The sequence below is a fragment of the Pteropus medius genome, unplaced genomic scaffold (genome assembly GCF_902729225.1).
Source record: "Pteropus medius unplaced genomic scaffold, Ma_sr-lr_union100, whole genome shotgun sequence".
Lineage (NCBI taxonomy): Eukaryota > Metazoa > Chordata > Mammalia > Chiroptera > Pteropodidae > Pteropus > Pteropus medius.
Genome location: NW_024349800.1, coordinates 51,873,086 through 51,887,530, shown reverse-complemented (window position 1 = coordinate 51,887,530; position 14,445 = coordinate 51,873,086). Strand labels below are relative to the sequence as shown.

The window sequence follows — 14,445 nt, the reverse complement described above, 5'->3', positions numbered from 1 at the left end:
TCAACACTGATATAACACAGTGGCAACCCACAGACACATTCAAATTTTATCGAATATCTCAACAACGTCTCTCTTTCCTTTCTCGTTCAAGATCCTATTCAAGAACACATACTGTATTTCGTTATCAGACCTCCTGTGTCTTCTTCAATTTGGAACAGTTCTTTAGTCTTTCCTCTTGACTGTAAAGAGTAGCCTTTCATTCGCTAGGATGACCTTCAATCTGGGTCCATTTGATGTTCCTCATAACCAGAGTCTGGCCATACATTCTTGGAATATACAGAAATGACACTATGCATACTATATCTACCCATCATTATCAGCTTGATCACCTGGTTGAGTTGGTGCCGGCCGGGTTTCTCCACTGTAAAGTCTATTTTTCCCTTTTGTATTTGATTAGATTAGGTGAAATTATTCTAATGATTCACCAATATCCTATGCCTCATTGAACCTCCCCACCCACCAGCCTTAACATTCACTGACTACTCTTGCCTTTATCCAATACCACTGAGGTGATTATCTAATCCCATCATTCTTCCTACATTCTTTAGTTGGCATTCTACTTTAAAGAGTTTTCCCCTCTCCCCTTTACCCAATTCATTTACTCATTTATTTATATCAACATGCACTTGTGGATTCTTATTTTATTATATTATTTTGTTGTTCGAATTATAAAAGATTTGGCCATCAGGAGCCCTTTCAAAGTATTTCCTGTATCCTTTTAACATTTCCCTATCATTTTGAGTATTTTCTTACTTTCTAGCACAAAAAAAATCTCTAAGCTCATCTTGTACTTTCCCTCCCTGACCCTAGAATTAGTCATTTCTCCAAAGAGCGAGTCCTGATTCCTTTTAGTCAAGGATGGTATTTAGAAACCAAGACAAAGGCACAAAGTGCACTCACTATTACCAGGGGTTTCACTGCTACTACGTATTCTTAGCAGAGAGAGCTAGAAAATATATGTAAAGAAAATATATATATACACACATCTATATTTCTTTAACTGTGCATAAATAATAAAAAAAATAATGTGTGTACATTAATGCTTCTAATGCTAATTCCACACCTTAAGTTTCTTTCTATACTTTCCTTTCTGTTTGTAAACCTGGCTTTTGTCATCTCCAATTCATTCATTCATTCATTCATTTTATTTATTTATTTACTCTTTCGATTAATTAGTTTATTTAAGGTAACCAATCTCTCAACCAGAGACCCCAGCCATCACACTTCCATTATTCCCTCCCAGCCGCATGTCCTCAGACTGCAGGAAGGTCACTATCTCTGCACGGCGGCTCTCCACCATGCCATTCTTTGGACACTGAGCAGGTGAAGAAGAGAGCAGAAGAAAGGACCTTCTCTTTAGAGAAGATTTAATCCATATGCTGATATCACTTGGCATTATAAATCAGTATTTCAAAGGAATATATAATCATTTTCAATATGCTACCATATAAATATATTTGAGTTTGGTCTCCTTTTATGCTGCAAATTTCTTTTAAAAATATATATATATAAATTATGCATTTCATAAATGCACATTTCTTTATATTTTCCCAAAGCAAGACACTATGTTACATAGTCAAAATGTAGCCACTAGCAAACAAACATAAGAAATGCTTACAATGTATGTTTAAAGGTATCTAAGTATAGCCTATAGAATTAATTCACTACTAAAAATTTTTTTGCAAAAAAACAATTTCTATTTGTGTTTTAATTTAATTTAACTAAATTAGTTTTAGTTGAGCTAGTTTTAAAGTCACAGGACCAAACTCCTACTAAAAGGCACAAAGGGAAAAACAATTAGAATTCAAAGATCAGAGTGTCTATAATTAAGGATAATAAACATGTCAGTTGTGTAATGTACACAGCAACTTATTAGTTGTAAGTTCCCAGGAAAAACTGATTAGCTACTTCCATACTATCCTCCCTAGCAGACTACATTTGTCACTACAAATGTGTTCCACTCCATTCTGAAACCATTTTTAACAAGATTCTGGGTGATTCTTGTGCACATTAGGGTTTGAAAAGCATTATCATATAACATATTCATCAAGTACTCACTGAGGAAGTAATGTCATGTGTTCTAAGCTAAGGCATATTTGTGAATACAGAATCTGATACCTATAAAACTGCTTTATCAATTTAGATAGTTCAAACCAGTGTCACTCCTTATCAAATCCCACCACTCACCCTTCAAGACACATCTCTACCTTAAAATCTTATCTGAAGAATCTCACATAAGTTGGCCTTTTCTGTCTACTAGCTGCAATCCTACATTTTGGCGCTTAACTATATTCAGTTTAGCATCATATATTGACCATTTTTAAGTGTCATGTCCAAGTCTCAAGAGTCTAGCAAGATTTTAAGTTCTTTAATTTAAAAAAAAAAATAACACTATTTCTTTTTAATCCCACACAATAGCAAGCAAAAAAAAAAAATTTTTCTCCAAGCTTGTTCAATAAATTATTACTAGAAATTATTAGGGGAAACAAAAGAAGACTAATGGTCAAATAAGTATGGGGAAACAATGAGGTCCAAGGTTTTTTTGCTGCAAAACTTCTAAGAGTTCGTAATATGCTAATATGCAGTGTAAATCTAAGTATAGAAGAGAGTATATAACATTTCACAAACTTATTTGATCAAGCTCTCTTTTTTCATAGAGCATTTGTAGGCAATGAAGTTTCAAAAACATATTCTGGGAATAAGTACTATGTACTTATGGAATTAAAGACAAAACAGTAAAATATTTAAAGTCCAGTCATTTTTTAAATGATCTGTAATGATGTTGCTCCGATTAGCAATTTAAATGAGTTTGTATGTCTACTGGTCCTTATTCTCTGATATCTTGGGGTTTTTGTTTTTGGTTTTTTTTCGGTTCCATTCAGAGTCTCTCTCAAAGTGTTATCCACATATTACTTGAATCAGAAATCACCTGAATTTCTCATCAAAAAAACATAACCTAAACTAGAATCTCTAGTTTATATCTAGTGAGATATTCTTAATAAGGGCCTCCAAATGATTCTTAGTACACAAAAGTTTGAGCACTTCTGGCACATAACACAGTTTTAACTATAATATGAGGCACATCATCCTAACAGCTGCACTAAACTTCTCTTCTGGAAGAATTTCAATCTTGACTTGGCTCTGTGAAAGAAACCTCAGAATAAATAGCATTACAAAGGGATTCTTCCCTCCAAAGAAATCTAGGGACTTAAGCAAAGCAAATAAGCAAGATGTAGCTGTGCAAAATGATTACTTCAGCAGCATTTTATTAACTTCAAACTTTGGGAAAGCTTTTACCTACAAACCTGATACTAGCAGTTCACCTTTAATAGGATAATCATATGTTCGACCTTAACTTTTTCATCTTCAAAGCATTTTACTAGTTAATTATAACCTAACCCTTTGAGGAAAGGCGTTACCAGTTTCAGGCCAAAAATTTTAAGGAGATTATGCAATCTACCCACAGTCATTTAGCAATCTGTATCAGAGAGATTACAATCCATGAGTAGGAAAGGCATCTCAGACTAAGGGAATAATTTCACTTAACGAACATTTACTGAGGACCTACTGTGTATTTAAGACATGGGAGGAATGATAAAATACATTAAAACCTACTTGAACTCAATACACAATCTATTGGATTGATAGTTACAATGATAGTCATATAGCATATTACAGCAAATACTATAATAGAAGCATACAACTCTCTGAAAGCAAAAAATAAAAAATGTAAACTGCTAGTAGAGATGAAGGAAGACATCATAAATGACGTGCACTTTATTTTGTAACAACATATTAATGGGACACACAGAATGGTTAGAAAAACATGATTCAAGGATAAACTGACTTCCAAGGGAAGTAGTACAATAGTAATAGTGTCAAATGCTACAAAAATGAAAGTTACGATTAAAAAAGATAAAGTCATCCGACCTAAGTGACATTTTCCTCTAAACTCTAACCTTCTAAAATAGGTAAGATTTCCCATTTGCAAAAAATCATTTTCTAGTCAAGTCTTAGAGTCTCTTAAAATGTTCTCCTCAGCTACCACATTAGTGACCACTATTCTACCACAAATCACATAGTATTAGGTAAAAGAGCTTGAAAATAATGAATCAGAGGAGAATTTATGCTGCTCGGGTATTCAGGGAAGCCTTCCCGCTGAGATCAAAATTTATCAGAAATCCAGAACTTGGACTTTAATGTAAAAACAAAAAATTATGTATCCAAGTATAGCATTAAAAAATGAGAAATTCAAGGAAACAAGTGAATTAGCAGGACACTATATTAATTCAAGACTTAATGGTGGCCTTATCTAGAACTATAAAAGTAGAAAATAAGAAATCAATTCCAAAAAACAAAATAACTAAGAGATTAGTGACAGCAGTATCCAAATTAAGACAATAGGACAGATATAAAAAGTACTTGTTTTGTAGTTTTTAGGGAGTGTGGGAGGAGGCCAGGGGACAGATGTTGAAGGGAGAAATGTTATGCTGAATTCTGATTACAAAAGTTAGGTTTAGAATTCTAGCCAGAAATCTAGGGAGATATCTATCAGACTGCAGGAAATGCAGCTTTGAGTTAGACAGAATAAGGTAAAGCTAGAGATAGCTATGAAATGGTAATAAAAGAATCACAACAATGAAAAAATAGAGGGCAGAAGTCAAAACCTTAAAAAATGCCTACATTAAAGAGATGAGCAAAAAGGATCTCATATAAAGTAGAGAAAAATAAAGCTGATAAACCTGTGGATTAGTAAATAGCAGGTCACTGTAGCTTCTGATAGGGCAATTTCTGCAAAGTGCTGAGTGAAAATCACTAAGTGAAGAACCGAGTGGAGAAAAAGTGCAGGTGACGGACTGCAGTTAACTCTAAGAAGTCTCAGAATTAAGAAAATAAAGCAATCGTCTAAAAAAGGCACAAAGTCAAAGAAGTCAGGGAAAGATTTTCTTTTTTAAAAAGATAAGATGACCTGGTTTCTTGTATATAGACAAAAAGGAACCACAGAAAAAAATAAAATAAAACTGTAAAGCATGACTGGTGAGAAAAAGATCCTCAAAGAGACAAGAAAAACGGAACAGGAACATTAGATCAGAAAGTGTATGGGTGTGATCAATCTTATCCAATTTCCTTTATAAGACACTTTTTCTACCATTTTTAAAAATAAGTACTTCAGTTTTCATGAGAAAGCTTAGAAGCGCAATCTCTTTTTCTTTCATTCGTAAAACAAGTACACAGAGGCAGCAGTTACCATGACTGCAGCAAACAAAACTCACACTGCTACTTATTTACTTAAGGCCAATATTATGCTACAAAGTTCTAAAACTTCAGGCACATAAAATGTCCTAAATTTTCCTCAAATATCCCAAGAGCAATGGCTTACCAGTTTAATATTAAACGATCATCACAAAATAATATGGAAAGTGGAAAAATATTCAGAGGTGAGCTGAGGTGTTGTAAAAAAGATAAAAATAATCTATTATAATTTAAAATGTATTTTTCTTCCAGGAAGAGAGAGATTTTTTTATTCTGAAAATAATACATACTTAAAATGACAGGGAAACAATGTAGGTAGTAAAAAATGCCACAGACTTAAAAATTGGACAGAACCAGTCTTCTACTGCAGCCTTACCACTATAATTCAAAAACTACTATTTACCTCACAAGATTGTTAGAAGAACCAGGTGAGTTAGTATAAGTTATAAATATTACACCTGCAGTCTGCCAGTGGTTACAGACTCAAGTAAGGATACTTGTTTGGTTTTGAAGGATTCATACAACTTCATAAGTTTACTAATTATCTTCAGTGATTCATTCCTTCCAGAAACGAAATTTATTAAGTAACTATCATTGTGTTAGATCCTAAAGATACTTGATGATAAGACAGTCTCTGCCCTTAAAGGAAGTTAAAGCCTAAATCTTGAAATCAGACAATAAAAGTTATAAAAACTTAACAGTGCTGAAAATATTGCATAGCGGGATAGATACTGATTAGCCGTTTACAGAACAATTTAGCAAAAACCTATAAAAATTTAAAATACATATACCTTTCACCTAGTAATTTTACATCATCTAAAAGAGAAAGGTCATTTTCTGCTACATTATTTAGAATATTAAAAACATGGAGACAACCTAACGGTGTACCAATAGGGAACAGTTAAATAAGTGATAATTACTTAATGATACAACAAAATATTAAAAAGCCATCAAGATGAATGAATATTTAAGAATGTACATGGCGCAAAGAAAAATTAACTATCATTAATACTATATAAGGTATGATTCCATTTCTGTCAAAAATATACACATATAAATAACCCACACATACAGGTACGATGGTCTGCAAAGACGTACAGCTGACCATTATCCCTAGGTAGAACAAAGTGGAGGAATTAGGGGAGCAGAAGACGGTCTTTTATTTTTTTCTGTGTACTTCCAAATTGTTTGAAAATTTTATTTCATAATATTAAAATTAAAATATTTTGCCAAAGAGCTGAGGTCAAGAATCTTATGTGCTACTTTATCTGCAATGTCTGGCACTTAAGAGTTACTCAATTAACAACACTAAAGAATTAAAGATAGACACTTCCATTTCCAGCTGAACTGCTGCTTCTAAATAATTATATGACACTGAGCAACTATCAACTATCGCTTCTCTGTAATTCTCCATCTAATAAATTTGAAGACTGAGTTAGAATAGTAAACACTAAAAATGAAAACTGAACTTTAATTTTAAATTTTACTTTCAAAATTTTAACACAGAAATCACCCACCAGCTCATGAATCTGTGCTTCCAGTTTTTCTTGTTTGTGCGCACCTCTTAATGAAGCTTCTCCTATAGTATCTATACATCGGTTTAAAATACTTATACTATGTCACAGATTAAGAAGTTAAAGCTCTACCACTGGGGTTTGGTTTTACTTTTTAAAAGTAGATTCCCTTACCTTGCACAACCAAGTACACAACTTCAACACTCACCCTAAGTGTGAGCAATGGAGTATACTCTACTTAAAGGGTATTAGTAAGTTGTAAAGAAAACAAACTTTCATCAAACAACTTTAAAGCTCTATAAATCCCTGACAAGTAAGCCACTTAGCACAGGGGCCAATGTGCCAATTCCCTGCAAATTAATCTAGGAATTCAAATACATTCCCAATCAAAATTCTAGGTGGATCTTTTGAGGAATTCTATAATCTTAATTGGAAATGCATATAAAAAAATAAAGTGTCTATGGCCATGCTACCCTGAACATGCCTGATCTTGTCTGATCTCAGAAGCTAAGCAGGGTTGGGTCTGGGAGACCATCTTGGAATACCAGGTGCTACAGGCATTAGAAAATATAAAAAATAAAAATAAAAATAAAGCTCCTTGAATATCTAAATCAACTCTGAAAAAAACAGAGGAACTTGCCTTTTAGGATATTAAGACACACCTCGAAACCGCAGTTATAGAAATAGTGTGGTACTGCAACAAGAATTAACAGACCAACAAAAAATAGACCAGAGCGGGATATATGTGAGAATTCGGTGTATTATAAAGTGTCACTCCAAAGGACAGGTTGTCTGGCAGAATGAATAAAAGACCTAAATAGGAAAGGTAAAACTATGTGTGTGTACAGGGTCACAATGTAAACAGTATTGCTTCTTATTATGAGACAAAAAAGGTTAAAAACCACTGATCTATAATAATACTCTTGGAAAATAAGAAAATAAAGCAAATCCAGTAGAAAATAGAAAATTGGGCAAAAAAATATTAACAAGCATTTCAGAGATGAGGAAACAAAAAATACTATGGACATAAAGCGTTGCTCATACTCACAAATCAAAGAAAAGCAATTAGATAGATATTGCCAAATACTGGCAGGGGTGTGGGGATACAGGAACCCCTATACACTACTCCTAGAATTGGAGCAGCCAATCTAGAGGTAATGTTTAAGTACATGTATATTCTAGTCCACTCCTGGGTATCTCAAAGAAATTCCCCCACAGTAAATCCCCAAGAGACACTATATGAGGATGTTAATTGCAGCACATAAGATACAAGGAATACACTGCACAATCCAGGAGGTGTCATTCACATAGACTGCAGTATGAATGGTGCCTCCTTGACTTCTGCAATATGGCAGCCCTATAACAGTGAATCAAAGAGACAAAAATGCTTGCCCACATGGCACATTTTAATGTTGGAGCTGCTTGGTAAATATTTACTGGCAAAGGAAAAGCAAGCATCGCCACCAAACGTTAGGCTTGATTACCTCCCAATGCCTGTCTGACAAATTTAGAGAACGTGTCCTATGGGTATGTGAAGCACTAATGCTTCAGAGATTTTGATGTGAGTCCTAGAATACAGACACAAACTAATAATGCTAAACATGTTTAATTCACTAGTATGTATCTTCATATATAAATATGCCATATAATGTCTTTTCAAGAGGTTTAAAGTATAAACATTATTTTTAAATGGAAAACACTTATCAACCCCCAGAGATAAATAGATTCCTAGGGCATAAAAGAAACTGTACACACTGATAAATCCATATTGCCAAGCAGAGGGAAAGATGGCAGCACAAGTATCTTAAGTCTCTTTATAGAGATTTTGTTTCCCAAGCCATCTTTAAAATATTGGGAAGGAAAAATATTGCAAAATGATCTCTACACAATATGCCTGCTCCTCTCCCTACATCCACCCCCTGAAATGAGGCAGTAAGCAATTACTGAAAATCGCTGTCCTATATTTCATATCCCTACAGGCTACTGTTCCCACTTTTGGTCCCAATACAATCCTAGACAGCACAACTCCAGAGTCTAGTGAAAATCTGTCTATACACAGTACATACAGTATTTCCTGACTGTACAACGGCTACCTTCTTCAATTCTTTTAGATATTTGTGGAAACTACTGATTGAACAGCATCAAAAAGTAGTGATACAGATGAGACAGTAAGATATACAAGTGGAGAACACAGAACTAGATTTAAATATTGTCCTTACTACTTATTACCTATTTGGCCTTCTACTGGCCATCTAACCTCTTCCGCAACTCAATTTCCTCAGCTGTAAAATGGGAGTACCATCACCTGCTTTACTGGGTTGTTGCAGGGATTAAATGAGACAGTATGAAACACCTTAGTTTACTTCTCTCCTTACTAGGATACCACCAAAGAGGCAAAAGGGCAAAATGCAACAAGTAAATATAGCAAGTGAAGATTTTCAATACGAAAATAATTTTAAATGAGGCATACTTTCCATTCATTCATTCAAAAACTATTTATTGAGTAATATCTGGCAGGCACTATTGTAAGCACAGATACAGCTGTGAACAAGACAATCTCTGTCTTTAAAGAACATTAAAGAACATCGAAACATTCAGTGAGTAAAGGATTAGAACTGTTACCCTGCTGAGCTTCTATGTTATTCATTTGGCCCCTACCTTAAACTGATTTATCTTGTTAATAATTTTTCATATATACATATACACACACACACACACCATGTGCATACTTACAGTCCTGAAGGGAGGAACTGTGTTTTATTAATCCTCTATTCTCAAAGTTCAATCATCTTGATTTTCGCAAAATAGATCAGCTCTTTAATATGCTGTTCATTCATTCATTTAACAGATATTTATTAAGCATCTTCTATGTGTTGGATGCTGCACCAGGCCCTGGGAATATAGCTCCTGCTTTCATGGAGCTTACTCTATTAGAAGGATCTAAGAAGAAAACTTTAAACAAAGGTATATATCCTACCTCCAACTAAAACTACAACAATCTAAAAATGTTTTTAAAATCTGATACCAAAATACTTACAGTTCAAAAGCATCTGAAGTTTGTAATCTTACAGCATATACTCAAAGTATCTAAAAGCTAATACAAATTATAGCCTATTAACTTTAAGGTGGATGTCTTCTCTATTGTTTGATATAAGCCACATACAATATTTAACTCTCTAAAAATCTCTAGCTTATATTTAAATAAAGTTAACACATTTTACATATGGTTTTTCCCCTAACTTTGTACTTCCATAGAACTTTTTATCCTAAATGCTTTTTACTCAGAGACTAATTTTTCACAAAAATCCTCCCCTAGCAGGGTGGTTGTAACAGAAGTATAAAATATTCCTAGTACAGTAACAAAAACCCAAATATCAAGAAATCAACTCAATAATGCACATAAATGAAACATCATTGTGTATGTCTGAAAAGAAATACCAAATATACAATTCGAAGTAATACAACACTTCTCTGAAGTGGATCCTTGAAGAGACAGATCACTCTCTGAATAGTCAAGTGTCACTGGGTTGGGCTCCTTAGTTATAATAAGTTGTAATCCTACCACCTGTCCAGCTGGTTTCCAGAAGTTATACGTTTATCTATAATTATGTATTTAGGAGACATGCAATCAAGAACCTACCAAAGGGTGGTTAAAAAGACTGCCAGGGAAGATGATTTAAGGAACTGATATGTATTCGCTTCTACAGATGTTTTAAGTTTCATCCACAACCTAAAAAACTGCAAGTTAGTATAGTATTCGAACTAAGGAAATGGCCAGGAACAGAATTTTTTAAGTTACATTTTCAGCTGGCTATCAGAAAGAATCCTATGAACTACACAGCTGCTTCGGTTCAAAATTGTGACAGAGGAAACTGCTTACCACATTACTCAATATCACCTATATGTTGCTCTATATGGTGCTCTATATAAATCTAATACAAGGAAAACCTGCTCTACTCTGAGGAACTTTTATTTATCCCTACTCATCTGAGTTCTAAACATTATTATATTTCCTTCTCAGGCTTCTTTTCCATGTTTAACCTTCAACTTCAACCACTCTGCTTGTGCTGTGTTAACAAATGCATGAGTGTTGGAAAAGAATAAGTACAGGAAGATAAAAGAACATATTAAAGAAGAATCTACTGATTTTTTTTTAAATAAAATTAAAATGAAACAAGTTTACCTATAAAGTTACTCAAAATATTTCGATCCTCTCAACAAGACTCAGGGTCAATGACCATCTCAAAAAGCTAGAGACAAAGCCAAAAGTACCAGCAAACAGGCCTAAAGGAAGGACAAAAAAGAATTGAAATATTTTTCAAAGACGGCTTTCCAATTCTGTGAAAACAGGAGTTTTTTGCTGAGACTCATAGGTGGAGCAAATAAATGCTAATTACTGCATTTTAAATTATGCAGATTAACTGATCTAAAAGAGGTCAAACTTTAAATATGTTAAACATAAAATCCAAGTACATAGGACTAACTAAACAGCACAAATCAACTTGACATCTAAAAACTGTAGTCACAAGAAAATCATTCCAATAACCCAGAGAATGTATCATATGTTTGTTTCTCTAACCTACACATACTTGGGGGAAAGGGCAAAACTACAGGCACAGCTCATGGTCCTATGACTTTTCAGAGCAAATAAAATGTCTCTAGACACAGTGGACGAAATCATCTAAAGAGTCAGGGGAAGGAGGAGGAAAAAACATCAGCATCAAGTGTAGTAAAGTGAAGAACATAACACAAAAGTAGAAAGAGGGGAACCACTTCAATTATATGTCATAAAGACGAATACATTTCTTCCAACAAAAATAAGTCTCCTAGAGCAACAACATGAGCAACCCCATTTCTCATTAAATGAGTCTTTACAGACACTAACAAATGTCTAAGACTCCGCGGACATAGAGGGTGCCTTTTAAGTACTAAACCAGAAAGGGTGAACCGGGAAGAGTGCTAAATTCTTGTAACATAAAACCAACAGGAAGAGCTCACCAGACTCAAATCAATCCACTTCAGAAATGTACAGCAAAGAAATATACAACCTGCTTCACAGTCCGTAAACTTTAAAAATTCAAAATTATAATTTATCCTCTTCTAAAGGACAAATCACAATTTAGGATTAGTAAATCTCTTAAATTTCTCGGAGAAAGTAAATAGATCATTCCATCATCTAATACAGCCAGATAACAAATCTTCTTAAAAACTGAAAAATGTTTTGAAGTTAATCTTCATTAGACAGTTATTTATGGTCTTTTAAACATTTTAAAAAGATCCTTGAAGCAAGTTTCATTAGAATCCTTCTAGAAAGAGCTTTAATATCTTTCATTCCTCTAGTAATTCAAAAGCTACCAAATGTGGAAACTAATAAAATAAAATTCTAAAAATTATAATAAAGCTACCAAATGTTCATTTCTACACTAGATTATTGATTCCTTGCCTTTTAACATCTCCATAACAGCTGCTTGACAAATTACCTCACCTTATTCCTCAGGGGGTAAGGAGAGCATGATATCCATGAATTCAAAAATGGGACCACAAACTGATCAGTGACAGATGAGCTAATTGCTTCGGATGAATTAGACACTGCTCTAATAGACTAGACATTCATATCATTCTACAATTAAATACTTACACTCTAAATATTTTATTTGTCCTTAAGTGTAGAGAACAGACCTTTCTTAAATTTACTTTTATTTTAAAATGTTAGTGTCAGAATGTCAATAAGCTTATATATGTTTGAAATAATTTCTACAGAAAGCCCAGTTTTCAGAATAATTACTCTGAATAATTTGTACAACTTTCAGATTTAATTTTATTTCAACTTAAAATAGTCTAATAAGGCAATTCTGAAAATGTTTTCTAGATTTTTAGCAAAATAAAAGCCAAATACATTTTCAAAGATACAATAAATATAATTCAAAATAGTAGGGTAAAATGTCTGTTGTATTCGCCTCAGTTCATTATGATTAGTGTCAATAATATGATACAAAGTACACATAAACCATAATCTTGTAGACCTCTACAGAAAATAAAATGTTGCTTTCTTCCCATAAGAATAACAAAATGGCATGGATTTAAAGGAACATTTTAAATGACTAGCAATTTCCAGCCAAGTTACTCTTGGTAAATTAGTCTTTTTCTAGACAAAAACAATACTCTCTCTTCTGAATTCATAATCGATCTCACAACACAAACTTAACAATTCCTTTAAAGTGATAAAACATATGTGCTAGTTTAGTTTTATACACTGTAACAAAATTTCAATCACTTTTTCAAAACTAAATCAACGGCCTTCTCCAAATGTGAAATTGTGAAACTGTGAAAACGATGGTGTTAATTAACCTTTTATAAAATATTCCGATAACAAGAAACCATTCAGTTTGGAGATGATAGTGCCTACCTACTATCCAAAACATTCTACATGTTTCTTTCGACATGCCCCTTTTGTGACCTGAAAGCTCTACTAGAAAGCTCTACTAGGTCCCTACGAGAACCTTGGTTAGCTAGCTGATTCTCCAGCTACAGTATCGTTTGATCTCTCCTGCCTGGAGAAGCGACAGTGTTAATTTTGTTTTCAAAGTTCATGTCAGAGCAACTACAAACTTTTTTCAGCATCCCTGCCTGGCTGCCAACTGGAGTTCTCCGTTCACTTCCTCACCAACTTGAACCACCCCCAAACAGTTTGAAAGTAAGCTGGAGTCAGACACACGCAGGAGTTGACACTTACAAAAAGGGTCTGACACCGCAGAAAACTTTCACTTCTCTTCTCCGGCCCTTCTACCCGGGCACTCCCGGCCCTGGCTCTTGCTTCCCTAGAATTTCCCTCTAAGGCAGGACAAGGACACGGAAAGCAGACCATTCTAATGTTCCCGAAAAGACCCCCAAAGCCCTCTCCCCTGGATTAAAGTGGTGTTTTTTACACAAAAGAGACGGGCCAGCGGAGCTGTCGCGGCCCTACCCAGCCCGGTGCCATCCTCCACCGCACCCGCAGACCCGGTTTCCAGCCCCCGAGCGGTCTCCACTGGAGGCTTCCTGCCCCAACCCGGCCAGACAAAGCCCCGGCGGCCGGGCCGGCACTCGCCAGCGTCCGGACTCGGGCCGCCGCGCGCTTACCCGTGCCTCGTCCAGAGGGACGCCGGCGCCACCGCTTCCCCCGGCCTTGGCGGCGGGGCAGCTGGCAGCGCGGGTCTTGGAGGAGCGGGTCCGAGAGGAGATGAAATGGCTGCTGCCTCCGGTCGCCCCAGGCTCTGCTCCGGCCCCAGGCCCAGGCCCGGGCCCAGGCGACTTGGACCCGAGAAGGCGCAGAGAGCTCTTCCGGGTGTTCACCATGGTCCAGCCAGGAGGACGGCGTCCACGCCGCGCCCGGGAGAGCCGAGCAAGGCCGGCCCGCCGGCCGGGCAGTCAGGGCCAGTGGAGCCCGGCCAGGAGAGTCGAGCCCGCCCGGACTCTGCGGAGCGCAGACGAGGACAGGTGAGAGTCGGGCAGCGGAAGGGCAGTCGGCGTGAGAAGGCAGGTGGCGGGAGGCGGGAGCAATGCCCCCGGCCGACAGCTCAGACCCTCCGCCGGCTTCGCCTTCCTCAGCGGGAGCCGAGCGGAGCCGCCATTTCTGCCCCTTTCTCTCTCGTTCTCGCTCTCGAGCTCCGTGCGTCAGGGATCCAGCGCTGCAGGGCCG

General features: G+C 36.0%; 1 protein-coding gene across 4 annotated transcripts in view; it reads right to left on the bottom strand.

The window, feature by feature from the left end:
- Window positions 1-14,445, bottom strand: part of ATAD2B (ATPase family AAA domain containing 2B) — a 107,793-nt gene extending 93,348 nt beyond the window's left edge. For 2 of the 4 annotated variants that reach the window (XM_039887725.1, XM_039887727.1), the window contains exon 1: window positions 13,887-14,445. In XM_039887725.1, the coding sequence (XP_039743659.1) occupies window positions 13,887-14,102 (216 nt within the window). In that variant the 5' untranslated portion in view covers window positions 14,103-14,445. The remainder of the gene's footprint in view (window positions 1-13,886) is intronic. The other 2 variants (XM_039887728.1, XM_039887726.1) reach the window with 1 other exon arrangement.